This window comes from Schizosaccharomyces japonicus (genome assembly GCF_000149845.2).
Source record: "Schizosaccharomyces japonicus yFS275 unplaced genomic scaffold supercont5.2, whole genome shotgun sequence".
Lineage (NCBI taxonomy): Eukaryota > Fungi > Ascomycota > Schizosaccharomycetes > Schizosaccharomycetales > Schizosaccharomycetaceae > Schizosaccharomyces > Schizosaccharomyces japonicus.
Genome location: NW_011627861.1, coordinates 1,016,653 through 1,037,328, shown reverse-complemented (window position 1 = coordinate 1,037,328; position 20,676 = coordinate 1,016,653). Strand labels below are relative to the sequence as shown.

At 41.2% G+C, this 20,676-nt stretch overlaps 9 protein-coding genes and 1 non-coding gene across 10 annotated transcripts; 5 read left to right on the top strand and 5 right to left on the bottom strand.

The window, feature by feature from the left end:
* Window positions 1-105: 105 nt before the first annotated feature.
* On the top strand, window positions 106-176 carry SJAG_16100. Its single transcript has one exon. It is a non-coding gene; the product is annotated as a tRNA-Gly (tRNA).
* A 275-nt stretch (window positions 177-451) lies between these two features.
* Window positions 452-2,565, bottom strand: SJAG_03405 (zf-FYVE type zinc finger protein). Its single transcript, XM_002174516.2, has one exon. It carries the CDS (start codon window positions 1,768-1,770, stop codon window positions 922-924), a length of 849 nt encoding a protein of 282 aa, XP_002174552.1. The 5' UTR covers window positions 1,771-2,565; the 3' UTR covers window positions 452-921.
* Window positions 2,566-2,884: 319 nt separating this feature from the next.
* On the top strand, window positions 2,885-4,511 carry SJAG_03404 (endocytosis regulator). Its single transcript, XM_002174515.2, has one exon. The coding sequence runs from the start codon at window positions 3,154-3,156 to the stop codon at window positions 4,237-4,239; it is 1,086 nt and encodes a 361-aa protein (XP_002174551.1). The 5' UTR covers window positions 2,885-3,153; the 3' UTR covers window positions 4,240-4,511.
* Window positions 4,384-6,207, bottom strand: SJAG_03403 (autophagy specific phophatidylinositol 3-kinase complex subunit Atg14). Its single transcript, XM_002174514.2, has 3 exons — window positions 5,838-6,207; window positions 5,578-5,754; window positions 4,384-5,525 (listed from the first exon to the last, which is right to left on the bottom strand). The coding sequence occupies exons 1-3, from the start codon at window positions 6,072-6,074 to the stop codon at window positions 4,542-4,544; spliced, it is 1,398 nt and encodes a 465-aa protein (XP_002174550.2). The 5' UTR covers window positions 6,075-6,207; the 3' UTR covers window positions 4,384-4,541.
* Window positions 6,139-8,482, top strand: SJAG_03402 (hypothetical protein). Its single transcript, XM_002174513.2, has one exon. It carries the CDS (start codon window positions 6,321-6,323, stop codon window positions 6,921-6,923), a length of 603 nt encoding a protein of 200 aa, XP_002174549.2. The 5' UTR covers window positions 6,139-6,320; the 3' UTR covers window positions 6,924-8,482.
* Window positions 6,862-10,523, bottom strand: SJAG_03401 (arginine transporter Can1). The gene is made up of 2 exons (XM_002174512.2): window positions 8,476-10,523; window positions 6,862-8,433 (listed from the first exon to the last, which is right to left on the bottom strand). Exons 1-2 carry the CDS (start codon window positions 10,220-10,222, stop codon window positions 6,995-6,997), a joined length of 3,186 nt encoding a protein of 1,061 aa, XP_002174548.1. The 5' UTR covers window positions 10,223-10,523; the 3' UTR covers window positions 6,862-6,994.
* Window positions 10,524-10,675: 152 nt separating this feature from the next.
* SJAG_03400 (vacuolar amino acid efflux transporter Avt3) lies at window positions 10,676-13,133 on the top strand. The gene is made up of 3 exons (XM_002174511.2): window positions 10,676-11,702; window positions 11,789-12,276; window positions 12,340-13,133. The coding sequence occupies exons 1-3, from the start codon at window positions 10,819-10,821 to the stop codon at window positions 12,924-12,926; spliced, it is 1,959 nt and encodes a 652-aa protein (XP_002174547.1). The 5' UTR covers window positions 10,676-10,818; the 3' UTR covers window positions 12,927-13,133.
* A 272-nt stretch (window positions 13,134-13,405) lies between these two features.
* Window positions 13,406-14,121, top strand: SJAG_03399 (DUF1640 family protein; the record flags this gene model as incomplete). The annotated part of the gene is made up of 2 exons (XM_002174510.1): window positions 13,406-13,647; window positions 13,692-14,121. The coding sequence occupies 2 exons, from the start codon at window positions 13,406-13,408 to the stop codon at window positions 14,119-14,121; spliced, it is 672 nt and encodes a 223-aa protein (XP_002174546.1).
* Window positions 13,742-15,652, bottom strand: SJAG_03398 (arginase). The gene has a single exon (XM_002174509.2). The coding sequence runs from the start codon at window positions 15,236-15,238 to the stop codon at window positions 14,288-14,290; it is 951 nt and encodes a 316-aa protein (XP_002174545.1). The 5' UTR covers window positions 15,239-15,652; the 3' UTR covers window positions 13,742-14,287.
* Window positions 15,653-17,861: 2,209 nt separating this feature from the next.
* SJAG_03396 (CAA Xprenyl protease) lies at window positions 17,862-20,629 on the bottom strand. The gene is made up of 2 exons (XM_002174508.2): window positions 20,409-20,629; window positions 17,862-20,366 (listed from the first exon to the last, which is right to left on the bottom strand). The coding sequence occupies exons 1-2, from the start codon at window positions 20,421-20,423 to the stop codon at window positions 19,041-19,043; spliced, it is 1,341 nt and encodes a 446-aa protein (XP_002174544.2). The 5' UTR covers window positions 20,424-20,629; the 3' UTR covers window positions 17,862-19,040.
* Window positions 20,630-20,676: the final 47 nt, after the last annotated feature.

Below are 20,676 nucleotides of genomic sequence, written 5' to 3'. Positions count from 1 at the left end.
CCACCCTTCCCACAAGATGCCGTACCTTACGGAAAGTGAGCGTAAGACAAAATGAAATGAGTACAATTGCAACTATGATGACTACAGGGAGTGTCTTTTCAACGAGCATCAGTGGTGGAGCGGTAACATTAATGCCTTCCAAGCATTAGCTCCGGGTTCGACTCCCGGCTGATGCAAGTATGTTCTTTTTTGCTTTATACTCCTTAATAAGGATATACGATTTGTGTTAAAGACATGTAGACACTTGCGAGGAATATATAATTGTTGGAAGGGACATAGTTTCCGCGTTTAGCCGTTTAACATAAGGCAGTAAGCGGCAATTTGGTTGACTTCGTTTCAGTAATAGAATCGCAACAAACCGCCCCGTATTCATGTCTTTCAAATTGACACTTAAAACAAGTTACTAACCGAAGAGCAATACCTCATCGCTGCGCGAAGCATTATTACCATACTAACGAACAAAGTAATTAATGTACGATTTCATACGCGCCGCCATCCTACATTTTAGGTAAAGCATTACATGTTATTAAACCAAAAAAATAACCACATGGGTTGAAGTGTAGCTAAGCAGTAAGCAAGCGCAATGTTTAGAACAGAAGTCGCAAAAAGATGGCACTTGGAGATAGTTATGCCGCACACGTAACCAAGTCTTAAGCGTACAGAGACCCTTCAGTATCATAAACAAAAAGAGAACAGAGAATGTTTGTAAAAATGGCAAAAGTTAGAAAAACAGAAGAGAAAAAAACGCAGGAAAACGAGACATCTAACTTAAAGATGAAGAGAAGGGCCTAAAAGAGCGGTGATAGATGGCCCATTTCTAGACAGAAAATTCAGAAAGAGTTACAACAAAAAGAGAATGAAATATGAAAACGACCACAAGCAGAGACAAAGCTAAAATAAAAATCCAGAAACATGGAAGCTCTAGAATGTGCTCCAGATCCAGTCTTCAGGAACGGTTCCGAGAATTAAACTCTCGGAGGGCATTTCGTAATTAGTGGCAGGATTTGCACGCTTCGGAATCACAACGGAGGGCGAAAAACCTTGCTGCGTGGGATAAATAGCAGGATCTTGGTTACCAAAACCTGTTTGAGAAACTCCATAAGGCTGTGAAACTGGGGAAACGTCCATGGTTTGTTTCCATTTCAGATAGTCGCTGTAGCAATTATTACATGCACGAGCACTTTGGCCGCCAACCAAAGCAAACTTGACATTTGTGGTCAAATAAATGTTTTTCCCGCAATGATTTGAACAGAATACATCACCACAGCGGCGGCAATGATGCCTCCTATCGAAAAGGCCAAACTGAACTTGACAATTAGAGAACGCACAAACATTAGCCTCGGAGTCAGGCTTCCAATGGCTTCTAGAAATGCTATCCTTGGACGAATGTTTGCTGCTATTAGGAGGGGAAACGGACATGGTTGAAGAGGATGACGAAACAGAGTCGGAATGCATTCTCGTCGCATTCATGGCCATAGTACTGGAACGGACAGTATATACTGGTCGAGCAGAAAGCGGAAGGGAATCAAATCGTTTTAATGGGCTTTGTGCAGACGGCTTATTGGGTTCACCTTCACGAGCCAAGTTTGTTGCTTGACGGGTGGGCGCTTCAACCAAGTCGTAAGAAGGACGTGCACGCTGATTATGAATAGCCGAGGCATTCGTTATAGGAAGGCGACGTAAGTTTGGAGAATTCATGAGATTAGAGAAGTCATTTGCAGATCTTAAAAAGAGCGAAGGATTTGTTGACTGGGGGTCCATAAGAGCCATAAGAAAGACGTATAAAATCACAAAGGTAAACGAGACGATATAAGAAATGAAGGGAAACCAGAAGGGTAATTATGATAAGCAGTATGGTGGAAATGCAATGGGAAACCAGCAAGAAAGAGATCAAAGCACAAACGAAATAAGACCAAGTCGGAAGGAAAGGTGGCAAATTATAAATAACTATCGGATATGTGAAGTGAAAACAACAACGCACCTAGAAAGTTAGCATATGCACGTAAGCCAGATGCGTGAACGACTTTAAAATAAGAGAGACTATTCTCTCCGAATGATGAGTTGCAAAAGATGAAACACGACGCGGGAACAATGAATTGTCGAGACAAAATCGTTGAATGCACATTCACATAGTACGAGAGAGCCTCAGAACTTCGAAACAGGATGCAGGCGAAGGTACGTTAAAGTATAGAGCAAATCTTAGAAACATCAATGATACTCAAATACCACAAATAAGGTTCGCCCGTATACTCCCAGAAAGTCGAGCAATCGCTGGCGCACTTACCGATGGGAAAGAAGAAATAAAGAAGACGACGTAATGCTCAGCAGTCGTCTATCGAATCAAAGTGGCTGCAAAGAGAGCAGAAAGGGATCTCACTCGTAGAGTACGATCCACAATAAATAACACGATAACCCACAACAAGAACTCTGGAATTCAAATATGATTCTCCAGAGTGATAATTATATTTTAAAATAAAAATATTATGATCCAAATTTAATAAAAATCGAACAGTTCAGCTTTTTAAGATTTAAGTATTATGTTGTTGGTGGTTGGTTAAAGGTTGGTAACGTTAGAATGATCGGAGGGTAATTATACACCACTTTATTCGCGGTTAGGTTTTGCAGATCAGGTAACAATCAGGTAACAAACTAACCACCAAGGAGCACCAGCAACAGGAGGAAATTTAGATCAATCTTCCACCATCACCAGCAGTTTGTTGGGATTTTTTGGGGCTATACTACGAGAATAGCCGTACCCGACATTTCTCCTCGGAAGGGGTTTATGTCAAGCGGAGTAATTTCATTGTTTTGGTAATTATCAATAAGCGCTTTAAAGTCTTTTGGCTATTTTTCGTTAGAAAAGGACCTCAACTTCATCGTTTGACGGTACGTCTATTCTTCGTGTTTCTCGGAAAGGGTGACCTTTTGTCCGAGAGTTACCGTTTCATTATCAGCCGAATTGGTGCAACTTCCTTGTTCTGTGCAAAAATTGCACAAGCTCAGGCAAGGATTCACATTCAGACTAGCTTTGGTCGTGCGTTTGTGACAGTGAATGGTTTTATATAGCACAAGCTGTCTTTGTAATTCTATGAGAAGATCTTATAGCCTGAACACTGCTCCATCTCACTTGTTGTCTGTGCATCCAAATTCACCATGCCTCTGAAACTCACCAAGTCAAAGTCACACAGTTCGCGTGACTCGATTCATTGCACACTCGGTATACAAATGGAGTCGCCGCCGCTCGTTTTACTTGGCCCACCTGAGGTCTCGAGTGGCGCGTTGGCCTCCGGTATACTCACACTGCTTGTATCGAATAAAACATCTGTTCCTGTAGAATCATTTCGACTAGAACTGATTCGCGAAACCAAAAATCATCATCCGCCTGCATCTCATTGTGCCGACTGTGCAGGTGAGCAGGAGGTTATGCAAAACTGGAATATGGCTGCCAACTCTACATTCGCTCCGGGTGCCCATAACTGGCCATTTAGCTATTTATTTCCGGGTCATCTAAGTGCATCGATAAACACCCGCTATGTTACACAAAAATATTACCTAAAAGCAACACTCACTTATGCACTTGGATCTGGCCTGCCACTCCCATCGCGACCCGAGGTTTATATTTATCCTCTTGAACTGAAGCGTGCTTTGCTCCCTGGTGCTGATATCGTGCATAAGCGAATCTTCCCACCAACAAAACTTGTTGCAACACTTACAATGCCTGCAACGCTTAGTCCCCGTGGTGTAGCTTCCATCGAGATTGCATTAACTGGTTTTGAACAAGGGGACGGTACTGTTTGGGGCTTAAGCAAACTCTCATGGCGTTTTGAAGAACACATTAATTACACTGTTCATCCTTGTCCAGCTCACAATACTCCTGAGCGAAGCCGGACATTCCAGGAAAAGAAAATCATAAACGCAAAAGATATGTATCAAGGTTGGAAGTCAATTGACGACCAAATTTTAATTCCCATAACATTAAATGCTGCTGGATACAAAGAGCCAACCAGTGATGTTGATCTCTATCCTCCCTTCCAATTGCAGATTAAGCACTTCCTTGTCGTCGAAGCTATTGTCAACAAAAGAAAGAATGCATCTCCCAATGGCATGGGAAATGCTAGAATTCTGCGTGTCAAAATTCAGCAGCCATTGACGGAACCCGCTGGATTGGGTATCAGTTGGGATGAAGAGTGCCCTCCTGTATTTGAGAGCGTTGGTCCAGCACCTCCTGCTTACTCTTAGCGCTATACTTTCAACACATAAGTTGACTTCGCATGAAGTTTGCTGTTCATAATATTAGCTCGTTTGAGCCTTCCCCCCTGCTTTACACTTATAACCTCATCCTTCTTTCTCCCAGCTCCATCCATTTTGTAGAACAATCAAGGTATCTCATTCAGCCTTGAACTGTTAGTTGTTGAATGATTTATGTATAAAAACATCTCATCGTATCGCCATTTCACACAGCCTACATGGAAAATCATTAATGTTCGGTTACATAAGTAAATAAAAGGGTGTATAGTAGTTGTATACACAGTGAGGACTTGCTAAAGTAGAGAGAATACCTGACCCGAACTTACGAATTGTAAAAGTTTGTGACAGTTTGCCAAAGTTAAATTCGGCATATCATCCGGTAACCCATAAGCGTGTAGGAGAGTAGAGATGTCGCGATTAAGCAGAATTACGCCATGCTGAAACATTTCAGGCGTTTCTTTATATGGAAAAAGAGGAAGAAAACGTTCCTTCGAGTCCTCAGCGAACGGGTCGGAAATGTACGAAGTAGAACACATAGGGTACAGGGGATAAGGCAAGGCGAATCCAAGGTGTCCGGCGAGGAAAGCTATGATATGAGCGGCGTATCCCAGTGCAACTGCTAAATCTTCAAGCTGAGTCATGTTTGGGGAACGACATAAGCTGATATTACGAATGGCAAACTCAGGAGGATTGGATTGGTCAACATAGGTTATTGGATAAACCTCCTCAAGCAATCGGACATGCCTTTGTACATATTTTGTCTGAAGAAGAGAAATCTGAGAATTTGTTTCTTCGATAGAATCCAAAGATTTTACAACATTATCACCAACAGACTGTTGCTGATTATAACAGTAATTTTGTTTTGTTAGTCGCTGTTTTAAAGACTCGATTAATCTCTGCTTTGAGTTCAAGAGCGAACGAAGCTGGCGGATCTGATTAACATAGGCATAACGGGTTGTTTGAAGTTGTTGCAAATCGTGTTGTTTTTTAGAAACCACGCGACTGAGTTGTTGCAAGTGTTTTGCATTCATGTGCTGCTGTATTTCTTGTTTAAGCCGTAATTGTACTCTCATTAAATCCTGCACGCAATAAGCCAACGCGACAAGTCGAGAAGTTGCCTCATAACCACATAAGGGTTTCCTCCGTTCAAGAGAATTATGAGGGCCGGTACTCGTTCGCATGCTATCTGAAACTGTTGACGTTGCGGTCACTGCATAAACTCCATCCGAAAATTCGCAAAGCAAAGCATTACGGGCGTTACAGATCACACTGACAGGCTATTTTAATTAGCAATTTACTCAAAAAAGAAACTTCGGTTGTGGTGCATACATCTTTACCCAGATACGATAGGAAACGTTTGTTTTTTTGGACAATCCATACGCGCTTAAAAGAAAAGTGTGCATCATTTATGCTCGTTGAAGCCCACAAACAGACATAGAAGTATTTTTCCAGTCTTTTTTGAGTTATGAAATCCCTTTGAATAGAAGCAGTTTCAAAAACATAATCCTATAATCAACAGTGTTAGCAGATATGCGGTTCAGTAAATAAAAACCAAATGAATTGTTGTTTTAGGACAAATGGAGACATACGTATGCGGTAACTATTTCAGACACATAAACTGGGTTTTCTTGAGATGGAACATGTATGGATAGGAAAAAACTCGGCTGTCCTTGACAAACAATCGCCTTTAGCTGCTTCTGACGTTTAAAAGCATCTTGTGTTTCATCAATTGCTGTTAAATCCACATGGTTATCGTCCGCATAATTTCGGATCTGTAAAGACTTAAGCCGTGAAAAAGGAGGGTTTATAGCATAGCCAGGCAGCATAATCCTACCGGCGTGCGTATTTAATATGACAATACACCTTCTGGTCTACGCCTGGCTTTCTATCCACCTTTTGGTGTACGTGTTGACCGTCAGAACAGTTACTTGACTCTTCACAGTAAAGGGTGGGTTCATTTGCTCTAGTAAAAAAAAAACATAGACTACGAATCCGGATATTAAATAATATTATTGAACTACTAGCTTTGTACGAGAAACACGAAGAAAGAGTTTGACGCCATTTATCTGTACATGAAGATATTGACAAAGCAAAACTGCAATATGCGGCATCCAAAAATAACGCCAATCGTCAACATCGTATCAATATTTCAGAACATTGTTACTAAACAAGTACTTTACTCAAGAGGCATAACTATGGTACCGCGGAACATACTTCTTCAACTTCAATTCGCTTCGCAAACTCAAGTTCCAAAAGGAACGCTTCCTGCTAATATTCGTAGAGATTATTGGATGCCTGTATTTGTTAGTTGTTTTCCTACCGTCTCAGATGCTGACCATGTGTACGAGAACTTGCTTCGGTACCGCAGATTGCGAGCACAATTATCTTCTAGGAATGCCTTGTTAAGAAAACGGAGAACTGAAGAACAATCGGATTCACAGCTCTCCGCAAGTATTGCAGATTTTCATGACATTTTGGTGAAGAGGCGATTCCCTCCTAACTCAATTCCCCTACTTTGGCCTAACAATCTGCTTCAAGAACGTATAACGGATTGGCCTGAGTGTGTTTTACACAAAATACTGAATGTTCCTTCAAGTATACCATTATCAATAGACAAAGAGAAACTCCAACAAATTCTCCTCCGAAATGGGTCGCTACCTCAAAATGATGATTAATTAAAAATGACATTTGTGCTAATAAATTATACTCTAGATATTAAGGCGGCACTGAAAGGTTAAAGGAATGATTAGAGGGCTGTAGTCACAGTAAGACGTTTGGACTGTACCATTGCACATGGAGGCAAGCCCTCAAGGAGGGTTAAAAGCTCATCAACATAATTATCGGACAATTGAGGACTTTTATGTGTACCTGCAATAGGGGTCGGCAAACTGGTGAACAGAACAGCAGTTTGGCGAGTGTGTCTCAAAAGAAGCTCATTTAAGATGATGTACTGAGCACGAGCGGATAGATCGCTAAACACCAGGTGCTCATTAACGTCAAACAAACTTTGCTCATCTAACTCTTCTTTGGGTGACTCAACTTGTTGTTCCCCAAAGGAAAAACCTTCTTGAATGTTACTGTGACCGAAAGCGGTTGTGGCTGAACGTTCATGAGTTCTTCGAGGTGTTTCAGCGGTCGAGTTATAAAATGGCTGAGAGAAACTATGCGCACTCATAAATGGATAAGCTGTGCCTAAACGAATGAAGAGACTTGCTCTCAAAGGCGAAGTCAGGTGTTGCAAATCAAGACTCTCATGAGTAGGAGAACTTACTTGAGTAGAAGTTGGACGAGATATGTGCGGTACACGTTTAGAGGAGCGTTGTCTGTTTAACTTAATCCACCAAGGATCATTTTTTAAACGATTCTCTATCGATTTCTTATCGCTGGCAGAGACTGGCTTATTCTCAACAATGTATTTGTAAGATACAAGATCACAGGATTTCAAACATAAAACCACAATTTCCGCCTTGATACGAAGCGAGAGTAAAATGTTTGAGATTTTCTCAAACTCGGATTTTATATCATACTCGTTTTCAACAAGCACAAAAGTCCGTAAACAGCAATTCTCTTTCCAATCGCGCGCGGTATGTAGAATCCATCCAAGTTGACAGACCATAACATATGTTTCGACATTCGTAAGCAGAACATTCTGTCTTCCACTACTGGAAAGAGTGGGATTCGATACCATATGAATAGGAAACATGTCGATGTACTTTTTTTCGCTGTTTACGACAGGCCAATGCAGCTGGGAAAATCCATAGGTTACCATTACGTCTAATGTTCCAACAAGCATATCTTCCAAAATCTGGACCCATTGAGTAGGCGAAATAGCATGGTCAGCGAGGTCATCCGTGCCCGCAAGAGAGGGCACTCCTTCTGGAGATGGGGGTACACCTTCATTAACTTCTGAAACCTTCGGAAGAGAATCGGTCGCTGTGTGATTTTTATAGTCCGTATTTATGAACGTTAGAACAGCTATGTTGGGACGAATACCCCCTAGACCAGCCGAGGATATCAGTGTCCGAATGCCCCAAACTTCATCTGGGGCAACACAAAGCTCGACAAATGCCTTTATTTTCTCACTCAAAATAAATTCGTGCCATACGCGTTGTTGCTTCTCTAATTCGTGCATGCTGGATTGAAAATCCTTGGAAACGATGACATGTCCAAGCATATAAAGAGAACCTAATAGTTAGAAAAATAAGAAGTAGAAAAATAAATGCTTACCCTTCTTTAATGAGTTGAAGAACCGTATTATGTTGTAAGAACGGGTCGGGTTATTAACAAGAAGTAAAACCTGTGGGCGCCAAAATTTTACATTTTCAAAAGTGTTATTTGTTTGAAGTAAGTACTTTCGCAACTGATGGTAAATGATGCCTTCAGAAACATCACCCCAATTTTTCGGAGGAGAAGTAATGTTAATGATGACAAACAGAAAAGCGGCAACCAGAAAGGAGATGAACGCGTTTTTACCATCAACATAAAACATAATTCCGAAGGATAAGATACAGCCCAGAAGCGTCGTATAACGATTAAAGAAACGAAATGTTGGACGAAAATTCGGAGTGCTTCCGATACGCAAAAGAAAACAAGCCAAGTTAATGATACCAAAAGTTAAAAGAAAAGTCATAGTAATCATAGAAGAAAGTTTATCAATGTCCCAAAAAAGTGTAACTTGCGTAAAGATATATGTTAAAAGAATAGCAGGCAAAGGAATGTCCTGCATCGCTGTTCCGCCAGCAAAAAATTTTAAACAAGGAAGTATGTTATCTCTTGCGATGGCCTGCAAAAGCTTTGCTGTTCCAAAAATACCTACGAGTGAACTGTAAAGAGAGCTACTCAGAATGGCGATAATGACAAATGCAGGATGAATATTTACATCTTGCAGAATCTGCAAATCGAAAAGTAAGCTGTAACGTGAAAGTGAACTCGCCAAGACAACTATTACAAGAAAGTAAATCACCACAGTAGTCACTAATGACGCGAGAGTTCCCACAGGAATAGAGCGAGAGGGGTTTCGCAGGTCGCCAGACATTCCAGCTCCAGCTAATAAACCAGCTGTTGCTGGAAAGAAAACGCCAAAAACGGATCGAAATGATTCAAGACTTTTACCGGAAGAATCAAAAGTGTACGAGGACTTCCAATTGTCTAAAAGAGTTGACCAACGGATACCGGTAAAAGAGAGATGTGATTCTGGAATAGAGAAAGGCCTCTTGATTATGGCGGACAGAGGAATAGTTAAGGTTGTTAAAAGGATTAGCACCAAAAATGAATTAGAAGCCCGTGCAAAAGGTGATGAGCCAAAACAGCAAAAAACCGTACATAACAAGAGAACTAAAGACGAGAACAAAAGTACCCACACAGGTGAATCGGGCAGAAGATGCAAACTGTCTCCGGTAGATTTACCAAAAATACGTATGACAGTCTCCATGAAACCCGACACATTCATACCTGTATTCAAAACCTGTCCGAGAAAAAATATCAAGCCCACCGAACCACCCATTTCTGGTCCAATAGATCGTGAGACTGCATAGTAAGGACCACCTCCACGCACCATGCCATTCGTACAAATCGCAGAAATGGATAGAGTGGTAAGAAGGCCAATGGAATAACTGAGAACAAGCATCAGCAAAGTATTCCGCAGTCCGGTTTCACCCACAATCCAGGGGAATCTAATATAAAGCAGCACAGACATTACATTTAGTGTTGTAGGGACGAAGCAGCCCTCAAAAGTGCCTAGTTTCTCTCCCGATACTTCATGCTCATTTTCGGCAATAGTAACAGTTCGTGAAAGAGGAGGCAATTGGTTTGTTAATGAACATTCTGGCAGTGAATTCCCTACACCAGGACTTAGAAATGGCCTTGATGCCTCCAAATCGCTACCGCCTTCCCAAAACCGTTTTGAGCTTCTATTCGACAAACGGGAGGAAAAATAGTCGTACAGCTCTCCAGTTTTCGTAATGAGTCTGCTCATTCTACCAAAAAGAAAAAGTCTTATTCGTGAGCTCCGAAAATGACGGCCCTACAAATATAACTTGGAAATCGTCTATTACGGCGTGTAAAGAGACAATTGTCTCAGTAAGAAAAGCTCGAAAACGAGCCGTTTCACTAGTATGGAGGAGTTTACGTCGTTACAAAAGTTAAACTCGTAGTGTCAGTAATTGGTTCAAAGCTCACTTAGTCGTCGTGAACTTAAAATACGAAATGCTTCGACCCCCACAGACTTCGTATCTGTCATATTGGTGGTGGTGATTCAGTATATCCTCGTAGCGAATCTTATCTTATCAACCTAAGCTGCTTAAATTATTTTAGGTATATTTTGCCGATAGCTAGACGCTGATTTGCTGGAAGATGCTTCTCTTCGCGCATGAATGACACTATCCCTTAAATAGATTTATCGTATCGCAATGAGGCGCAACGAGTTTCCGGTCAACTCCATGTCACACTAAACGTAAATTCTTTACCAACTGCATAATTTGCTTTCTTATTGAAAAAATAACTTCTATCACTGTGTTGGAATTGTAAAAGAATTACTTTGTTGAAAAAATCGCTGCGTTCTGAGCTGGTTTAATGAGCGGCGTTTCAAACATTAATATTAAGAGGAAACAAGGCCAATGGGATACTGATGAGCCTAAAAACAACTCTTTTTCTAGTCGTCAGCACCAGATTTACCGGTTGTCGCAATCACCGCTTGTGAACGGTGATTACTTTCTGAGACACAATGATTCCAGCGGAGCTCTTGGGTCATCTGTGAAAAGCACAACGTACTATGGTTCAATGGGTCAGGGAAAGCAGTTAACGATGAAACCTTCGTTCGTAAGCATGGCTAATACTGGAAGGCTTTCAACAGATGAGACTTTTGAGTCGGCCGAGAACCCAGACATTGTTCGCCGTCATTTGGGCACTGCCGATGGCAATTGGGACGAGTTTTCCTCATTAAATCTTCAAGGCGGTGATATTCATCGTCAGGTGTATCGTTGGCAAGAGGAAATGGACCAAAAAGCCCAAATTCGTCGAGGTCGATCACATTCATTCTCTGCCCAAGATGTAACAGAACCTTTGCAAGTGAACGTCAATATTGGTGACCTAAAAAAAGCTGGCGGCATGAGAAGAAATTTTATTCAAGCTAAGGCTAGCACAAACTCGTTTCAAAATCCTCAAGCAACCCCGTATCAACCTACATTTCTTAACAGAAATTTCATTGAGTTTCTCTCTGTGTATGGTCACTTCGCTGGTGAGGAGCTTAGTGAAGAAGATGAGGATGACGAAGAGCAAGAGGAAGAAGCTGAGACGCTGGCACCTCATTGGCATGCAGCAGGAACTCAGGAATCACAACCCTTGTTGCATCCCAGACGTCATGCCCCTCCTGTCAAGGGTCAAGCATCTGCGGGAAAGGCTGTGCTGCTTTTGCTGAAATCGTTTGTCGGAACAGGTGTCTTGTTTTTGCCCAAAGCGTATGTGAATTAGCGACTGTTACAAATGTTACGTGCATTCCAGTCGTTTGCTTTCTATGAAACGTTAAGTTACTAACCGGATTTAGATTCCAACTTGGAGGTCTGGCATTCTCAACGATTACCATGCTTGTCGTGGCCGTCATGTCACTTATTTGTTTCAACCTCTTAATCTCTACCAGAAACAAGATACCAGGCAGTTTTGGTGATATCGGTGGTGTTTTGTTTGGCAGACATATGCGCTTTGCCATTCTTGCTTCTATTGTTGTCTCGCAAATTGGTTTTGCGAGTGCGTACATATCATTCGTGGCAAGTACTCTTCAGGCATGCTTCAAAGCTATCTCTGCTACTGGAAAGGAGTATGATATAGTATTGTTTATTGTTTTCCAGTTTTTTGTGTTTGCCCCTCTTTCTATGGTGCGTAAATTGACAAAGCTTTCTGCGACTGCTTTGATTGCCGATTTTTTCATTCTTCTTGGAATTCTTTACCTTTATTTTTGGGACGTGCTCACGCTGGCTACGCAAGGCATTGCTGACGTTGTCTTGTTTAACAAAACAGAGTTTTCCTTGTTTATTGGTATGAATATAAGGAGTGTATAAGTTTCTGAAGTGATTTGCTGCTAACGGTTTTATTGTTTAGGTGTTGCTATCTTTACTTATGAAGGAATTTGTCTCATTCTCCCCATTCAGGAACAAATGGCAAACCCTCAAAAATTGCCCAAAGTTTTGTCTGGCGTAATGTTGGCTATTACCATCCTTTTCATTTCCATTGGTGTTTTATCATATGCTGCCTTTGGCTCCGAAGTGCAAACTGTTGTTATTCTGAACATGCCCCAGAGTGGATTCACGGTTCTTATCCAATTTTTGTATGCGATTGCTATTCTTCTCAGTACACCGCTGCAGTTATTCCCTGCTATTGCAATCATTGAACAAAGCATCTTTACACGCAGCGGTAAACGCAACAAAAAGGTCAAATGGCGCAAAAACTACCTCCGCGTTACCCTTGTATTTATCGCCATTCTAATCGCATGGGGCGGTTCCGCACACTTGGACGAGTTTGTAAGTATGGTTGGAAGTGTGTGTTGCATTCCTCTCATTTACATCTATCCTCCTATGCTTCACTATAAAGCCTGTGCGCGTGGCTTTTGGTCAAAAGCATTGGATGTTTTAATTGGATTAATCGGTACCGTTTCCATAATTTTCACGGCATACATGACCTTGGTTTGAGACATTTAATTTCTTCAAAGAGTTGCCTCGCGCAACGTTGTTCGCCATATTTTTGTTCATTTCCTTCTCCAAACGTAATTCAGCTCCCACGCTCTCTATTAGAAATCATTACTAATATCAATTATTGTTCTATAATTCACGATAACAAAAAACCCACGATTTGCTTAACAATTTTCTGTGCAAGCTTCCAGTCCGTTTATGACGCCGTGCCTGTGCGAATGTAATAGCAGAACATGTTTTATTCAAAGTTAATTTCTCAGCTTTATAGTAAAGGTGTACATTATTAAATTTAATATCAAACACAAAAGAAACTTCACATTGTATGGTTTTACTGGTGCATATATTTTGAGCAGCGATAATCCACACGAAAATTGCAAAAGTCGTTTAACTTTGTTATCTATCTTCCAAGTGGCTTCTGTGAATGTTAGTTACCATGAGCGCTTCACTAGACTGAATTGGAATTTTGGAAGAAAAGTTTCATGAATAGATTCGCTTTTCGTCGTACTTTTAGTATTGTTCCACTTGTTCAGCGGAGGTCATTCGTTTCGACTTTCATTCGAAACCAAGGACTTTCGTTTGTGAATCCTTCGGATGCAACCAAAGACGCCAATAATGACGGTGATCTGCTTCAAGTTGCTACCAAACGCCTAGAGAGTGCCGGATTTTCGCATCAGAAGGCAGCGACATTAGCATTTTTACTGCAAAATGCTGCTTCTCAAACGTGAGTTATTCCAGAATGTGTCGCAACTAATACTCCTATAACAGATTAACGGAAATCGGTGAACAAGTCGGTTCCCGGGAAAAGCAAGAAGAAATTACGTTTCAACAAAAGAAATTGTTTATTCAACTACGAAAGTACTTGGAAGGACTGGAGAACGAACAGTTCAGCACTATCCGTGAAAAAACAGAACAACTGAAAACAGATACCAACAATGTACAAAGCATGGCACGCGAACGAGCCAAGAAAGCTTTAGCAGAGATTCGGCTTGATTTGAATTTGGAAAAGGGCCGTATGAAAGACAGCGTCACCTCACGTACGAACTCTGTTCAAGAAATCACGGACCAGATGGATTTTGAAATTCAACAACTTAATGCAGAACTCGCCTCACTAAAAAAACAAACAACTGAATGGCTCAGAAAGGCACTTAAGTGGTTTCTACCACAGCCGAAATCCAAAAATGCGAAAAGCAAGTAATCGCAATGTTAAGCATCCCCACCGTTACTGATATGCATGCTTTTCCATTTGTGTCTCGTGTGTGCGTATGCAAAAAATGTTACCATGACTAACTATGTTGGCGCCGCAGCGAAAATGCGCAGGACCTTAAAAACGAATGGCGGTTGTTAACTAAAACGAACAGGGCTTAAACGAGTTGGAGACCAAAGGAGGTACGAATGACGGAGCGAGCGACGCTGATGGTGCTTTCGCAGCCTTCCTTGTCGCTCAAAAGAGGGTTCACCTCGACGACGTCGAGAGCGACCAGTGTCCGGGTCTCGGCAACAGCCTCACAAATGTACATAATTTCACGGAAAGTGAGACCACCCTTGACACGGGTACCCGTGGCAGGGACGATGGAAGGGTCAACGGAATCAACGTCAACGGAAAGATGGGTGGGACGAAGGTTATCGGGGTTGATGGCCGCCATAGCCATCTCAACAACACGACCGATGCCGTACTTGTCCACGTGATGCATGGTGAAGAAGGGAATGTTGTGTTGACGAAGAAGCATACGCTCACCAGGGTCGACGTCACGAAGACCGATGTAAGCGACACGGCCGCTGTCAATGCAAGTCTTGACCCATTCGAATTCTGGAGGAACAGGCTTGGCGTAGCCAAGAACAAGAGAAACAGGGCAGCCATGGAGGTTGCCAGAAGGGGAGCTGTCGGGAGTGTTGATGTCAGCATGAGCATCAATCCAAAGCAAACAGGAAGTGGGATGGACTTCCTGGACGGCAGACACAGTAGCGATACCAAGGGAATGGTCACCGCCGATGTTCACAACAGCAGAACCCTTGCTGAGCTCGCCGGCAATCACGTTCTTGGCACGTTGGCAGGCAGTCGAGACGTAAAGAGGGCGGTACAACTGCTTGCTGCTGGGACCCTCCTCAGCGGGGGCCTTCTTGAGCTCAGGAACGTCTACAACTTCTACGTTGTAGCCGAGTTTTTTCAAGTCCTTGTCGACGCCAGAGTTCATGATGTACTCGGGAGCCTCTTCGACACCGGCCTTCTTCTGACCAGCACCGAAGGGCAACTTAATGAGAGAGACGTTGCGACCGCCAAGGAAGCGATGGTCTAAGTAGTTAAGCAAAGTCATAACGATAAATGTTTAGAAATGAGGGTCTAATGAAAGAGTCCAAATGTGTCGGAATATCTTTATATGTGAAAACTTGGTGGCAACAGAGATACTGTTACGAGAACACACAACAGAAAAGAAAGCGAGAAAAATAAAAATAAAAAAAAAGACTGGGAACCAAACGAAGTCACTTCGCCTATGAAAACCTTAAAGAACCGTAATTTAGCTTAAAACACCTTTATGTTGATGTAAGTGTGTTAATTGCTTTTATTTTGTTGTTACTGCAAAACGTAGTCGATACGCAGTAGTAGTGGAGAGAAATGATTAGAGATAAACCCAAATGGCAATGACTGAGAAGCCTGTTTTGCTGTCGAAAGCAGCTCGATAAGGGGGCCTTATAACCGTTTGCTGTGAAGTTTAAAATTAGAACTCGGCTTTTTTCCTCAATCTACCGGATGGCAAGCATCACAACATTCATTACTGTAACCAGATTCGCCGAGGACCTCGCCGCAGCAGCTGCTATTTTGGACCTCTCTTTAGATCATGTGCTTGATCTCATCTGAAATCTGACGGTGCTGGTCCCATATACGAATCAGAGCAGCAGCCGTTACAACAGGCGGATATAGCCAAACAGCATTGCTCCGCCTTGTACTGCCGAGTCCACTTACTATGGTTCATTCGCATACCGACTCCTCTTGTCTGATAAGATATGTTCTAAATTCAGCGTGCAACAGACTAACGGTTTTCATTCGCCACTCAATCCGATAGTGCGCCGAAGATATCTAAAATGTCGGTATATCTGGCGCATGCTTATGTCTAACGATCTAAAGACCACTAGGAGTTAGCTGCGATCAGAAAAAAGATCTTAGCGGTGATCAGATTAGGAGCAAGCCAGTGGGGTAGAGAAGTGGGTCTGTTACTATAGGATGTTTGTTGAATGGGATTGGAAAGGAAGAAGCGGAGAGATATGGGACGTACTATTTGTTCTATCGTGTTCCCCTGGATCCTTTTGTCTTAAGTCTACGGGCTTAACAATTGGTACACAGCGCAAGGTTTCTTTTATTTATTTATTTTTATTTTTTTAATTTTCTAAATACAGTGTAGTTTGAACATAATGATATTGACTCGTATAATGCTGTGCTAGAGTGGCACTCTGTCCATGGGGAGCCGATGAGAATGCAGCGAGGGGTAACGGGTTTGAATGAGTAGGCAGCGATTCAATTGTCACAACTAAGCTTACTGCTGTGCTGTATACGCTGTTGGATGTCAGTTTATCTAAAGTTGGCATAGATGATTAAGTAAGAATGTGGAGTAACGAGGAACGTGTTTATCTGCAAGAGCAAGGATTTATGGGCGCTTCACCGCTCATGGTTTTATGTACATTGTATCTATATTAAAAATCCTTACTGGGTATATTGGAATGCGGTTTTTACAAATGCTTTGAGCTATTGTCAAAAGAATCGGTTCTGAACTTTCTAACTGGCCATTCATTTTGATTTGGGTACGCAATTGAACGAAGTAGACCAGCTTAAACACGGTATGTGTGGAACCGAACCAAGTCGAGTCTTTCAACAGATAAATTTAAACGTATAAAAGATACATTTAAACTTTATTCAGTTTTAACTTTGTTATGATATCTCTTGATCTGCAAGTATGGTTTCAAATATTGGTTTATGTTCATAGTAATAAATCTTTATAGGTTTTCTGTTAATTCCAAGAACAGATTACAAAACGAATATGTATCCTACCACTCCTAGGTTTGCTATATGAAGAAGTTATATGCTTGTTTCTGAGTTATTTGACTCCAAAAGTTTCATTTACTACAATATGTTTTAAGAGCCGTACGAATGACAGGAAAGGTCTACCCGAATACGCTATAAGGAAATTGAGGAATTCTACGGGGCAAACTCAAGAAAGATAAACGTATTTTGGTACGGGTTCTCTTTGTACTCAAAACGATCTCCAATGCAAGGTGATTGAGATAAGGCACTAAGATCGTTTTAGTGATGATTTAAGCTTATCGTTATTTCAGCGAAGGATGTTTCGAGACATGGAAGTAGTAGCAGCAATTATTTAGTTAATAAGGATGCTGTGTTCAGTTGAACCTTTGCTCTTCTGACAAAACCTAAGAGCACAAAGGTGATCATTAATGTAATGAAAATAGATTCTTATTCGCGATGCTGGCTTATTCTTCTAACCTAATCCGAGTGCATCTTTCGTCATAGAGAATCTGGATTTTTAAAGAAAGCAATTATTGAAATACACATTTCTAATGTATCCACACCGTAATGTCTGTAGTTTATCTTGGTAGCCCATGTTACCAAATGCTATTTAGCATATTGTAGTGAGGAAAGTTTTATTCTCTTCAAGACTCGGTTTTCTAGATTCCATAAAGCACTTAACTATCGAATCATTAATTGTAAACTAGAAAATTAGAAGTTATAGATGACTATAGACAGTTTCACTGTTATTTGCTCTTACGGAAACACAGAAAGAGTTATTGTCAAATGCCTACGAACGCACTTTTCAAGAAGTTAAATAACAGATTAGTTGCAGACAAAATTAAATTAAATGATAAAACCATGCGTAACATTAGCAGATGACTAAGTCCATTACTGAAACATAGATCTACGAACCATCAGCATAAGCATTGACTTGATGTAAATTATTCACTACTAAAACGAGTTCTAACATGACAGCGCCGAACCTGCAAATGCAATCCCCCCTATTAAAAACAAAACGTAGTTGCTATGCTACGTTTAGAGGTACCAAAAGGTACCGAATCAGTGGCTTCGAATATCATATGACGACAACGCAATTTATCACCAGGACTAATAAAATAGTGCAATTGACACTTATGTTACTAAACAAAAACAGCAAATTGACTATGAAAAGGTCATACAAACAGGCTAAAAACGGGAGTCAAATATCACGCATCAGACACTTCTGGTGTCATTTACATTGACAAAAATGGCATAACGTTCTCTGTCCATGTTTGCAATTCATTTAGCGATTACCGGTATTACCAGTGCGGCTTACCCAGAAGATAGAGTCATATTCTTAATGACACATTATCTCTCAGCTCTTTTCTTAGTATATATGCAATTTCACCGCTAATGCCAACCGTAAAATTTTATTCGAGCACTTCAAAACCATTTGGCATTGTCATCGCTACTGCCAGACAAATCGCTTCGTAAATACTTGCACGGGTTTTCGAGGTGATTGTTCATGTAGGTGCCATGGTAAAACTCAATCAATTTGTATTACCAAAGTTCTTAGAATTGGCGCAATTAAACCCAAAATATATACACATATAAGTTTTTAGGCTTAGATACGATCCAAAGAACTGCATGACAGCAAGATTCAATATAGCTTCGATGAGACAAATAATTGTATGTTTGACATAACTCTGCCACAAAATGGTCAATGAGATATACGGCGAATAAGATGACCGGCAACAGCATATGACAAACCATTGGAGAATAGTTGTTTAATTATTCTGTTGCCGCCAACATGCAGACATAATAATGGTTTATTGTCATCAGTAATGCAAGAAGAAAGAAGGGAGAGAAAGACATGGCAAAGGCAACACGAGCAGTGACAAAAAGAAGGACGAAAGAGAGAGGAACGTGTACGCGAGTATAATTTTCATTTATTACATCTGTCACGTGCCATTTCCCCTCGTAAACCAACTTTTGCAGACATATTAAAGAATGAAATGGTCTGCGTTGACAGGAGCACATGCCAACTAAAGACTTTATTTTAGCTTATGCGTTTTATATTCACATCGCAATATTTTGGTTGTAGTTGTAAACGTACGCGACTACTGAGTCTTGTCAGTTGTTTGCGCTCCATAGCCAATGGCCTCCAAACGCTCAAGCAAAGGAGGGTGGTTGTGATGGTAAGCTGAAAACCAACGGTCAAAGTCGAGAGGAGACATGTTATCTTCGTGCAGACGAATGAGGCCCTCAGCCAAGGCATCGCCGTAGCCAAGTCTCTTGGCAAATGCATCTGCTTGATATTCGCAAGAGCGGGACAAAAGGTTGTTTCCAAAACTGATTAATGCCGACAAAGGTTCAAAGAGGGATGTGAACAAAAGATATCCAATCAAAATGGGATGCTCACCAGAAAATCCAAAGGCTGAGTACATGCTGTTGTTGCGGATAAAGCCGGCAAACAAGGCGAGGTGAAAGAAAGAAACAGCATAATTAACAAGTTGTTGAATCAAAATGTGCCACATGTACCAATGACCAAGTTCATGGCCAAGAACAGCGAGCAATTCTGTCGTGGTTTGGTTCTTAACAAGTGTATCATAAAGCACAATACCCTTGCTCCAGGGCATGCCATAGAAAAAGGCATTTGAGTGACCGGAACGACGGCTAGCATCCATAATGTACAGATTCTTCAATGGGAATTTGACAGAGGCAGCCAACTCCTCGATCTTTGACTTGAGCTCGGGGTCGGTAACGGGTGTGAACTTGTTGAAAAGAGGCAAAATCACGTAGGGTGCGATGGTTTGAAGGACCATACCCAAAACAATGAACGAAACCCATACGTACACGACAAAATTGTCACCGAAAGCAATGATAACTTTCAAGAAAATGGCGATAATGATACTAAGCAATACACCGCCAAGGGCCAAGCCTTTAACGATGTCGGCCCAGAACGTACGCATGGTCGTCTTGTTAAATCCAAACTTCTCCTCAATAACAAATGTGGAGTAAAGACTGAATGGGGTGTCAATGATAGTACTGAACACAGAGCCAGCAAAGGCGAACATGCAAGAGTGAGTAATAGCCTTTGAGACAGACCACCAGTGGTTGCTGGTAGCAAGTCGATCCATCCAGCTATAGTCCGTAGCATTCCAGAGTCTGGCAAAACCGTTATAACGAATGATGAGAATGCTTATGATAAACGAGAACGACGACGAAAGGACTCCGAAATGAGCCTTTGTACGCGCATACTGCATAGCTCTTTTGTATTTCTTTTCATCTACGACACTGGCCAGAACGGCCGGTGGTTTTTCATTCAAATAATGCTTGTACTGGCGCTTACTAAGATACCGTTCCCAAAGAAAACGGGAAATAGTAAAGGCTAACACCACAGACTTCCAAGGAAATGCAGGAATATCAAACGCATGAGATAGGAACTGTACTGTTAATAACATGTATACACACGAACTATTACTTACATCAAAAATGCCCATGTTGGGTGTGGTTGTGGTAGAATGGTGTATCCAGTAGGGTATATTTAAGACAATGAAGAACGAGAAATTACCCTCGAAATGTAATTTAAATGCATTTGACTTGTTTTTTTAATTGTTTTTAATGAAATAGAGAGTTTCACAAGACGCTCAAGTTATAATTATTCGTTCAATCATATTAATTGATGTTGTCATGATGATAGACAAATAGGGACCCACTACAAAATAAAAAATAATAAAAAAATAAATTTAAAAA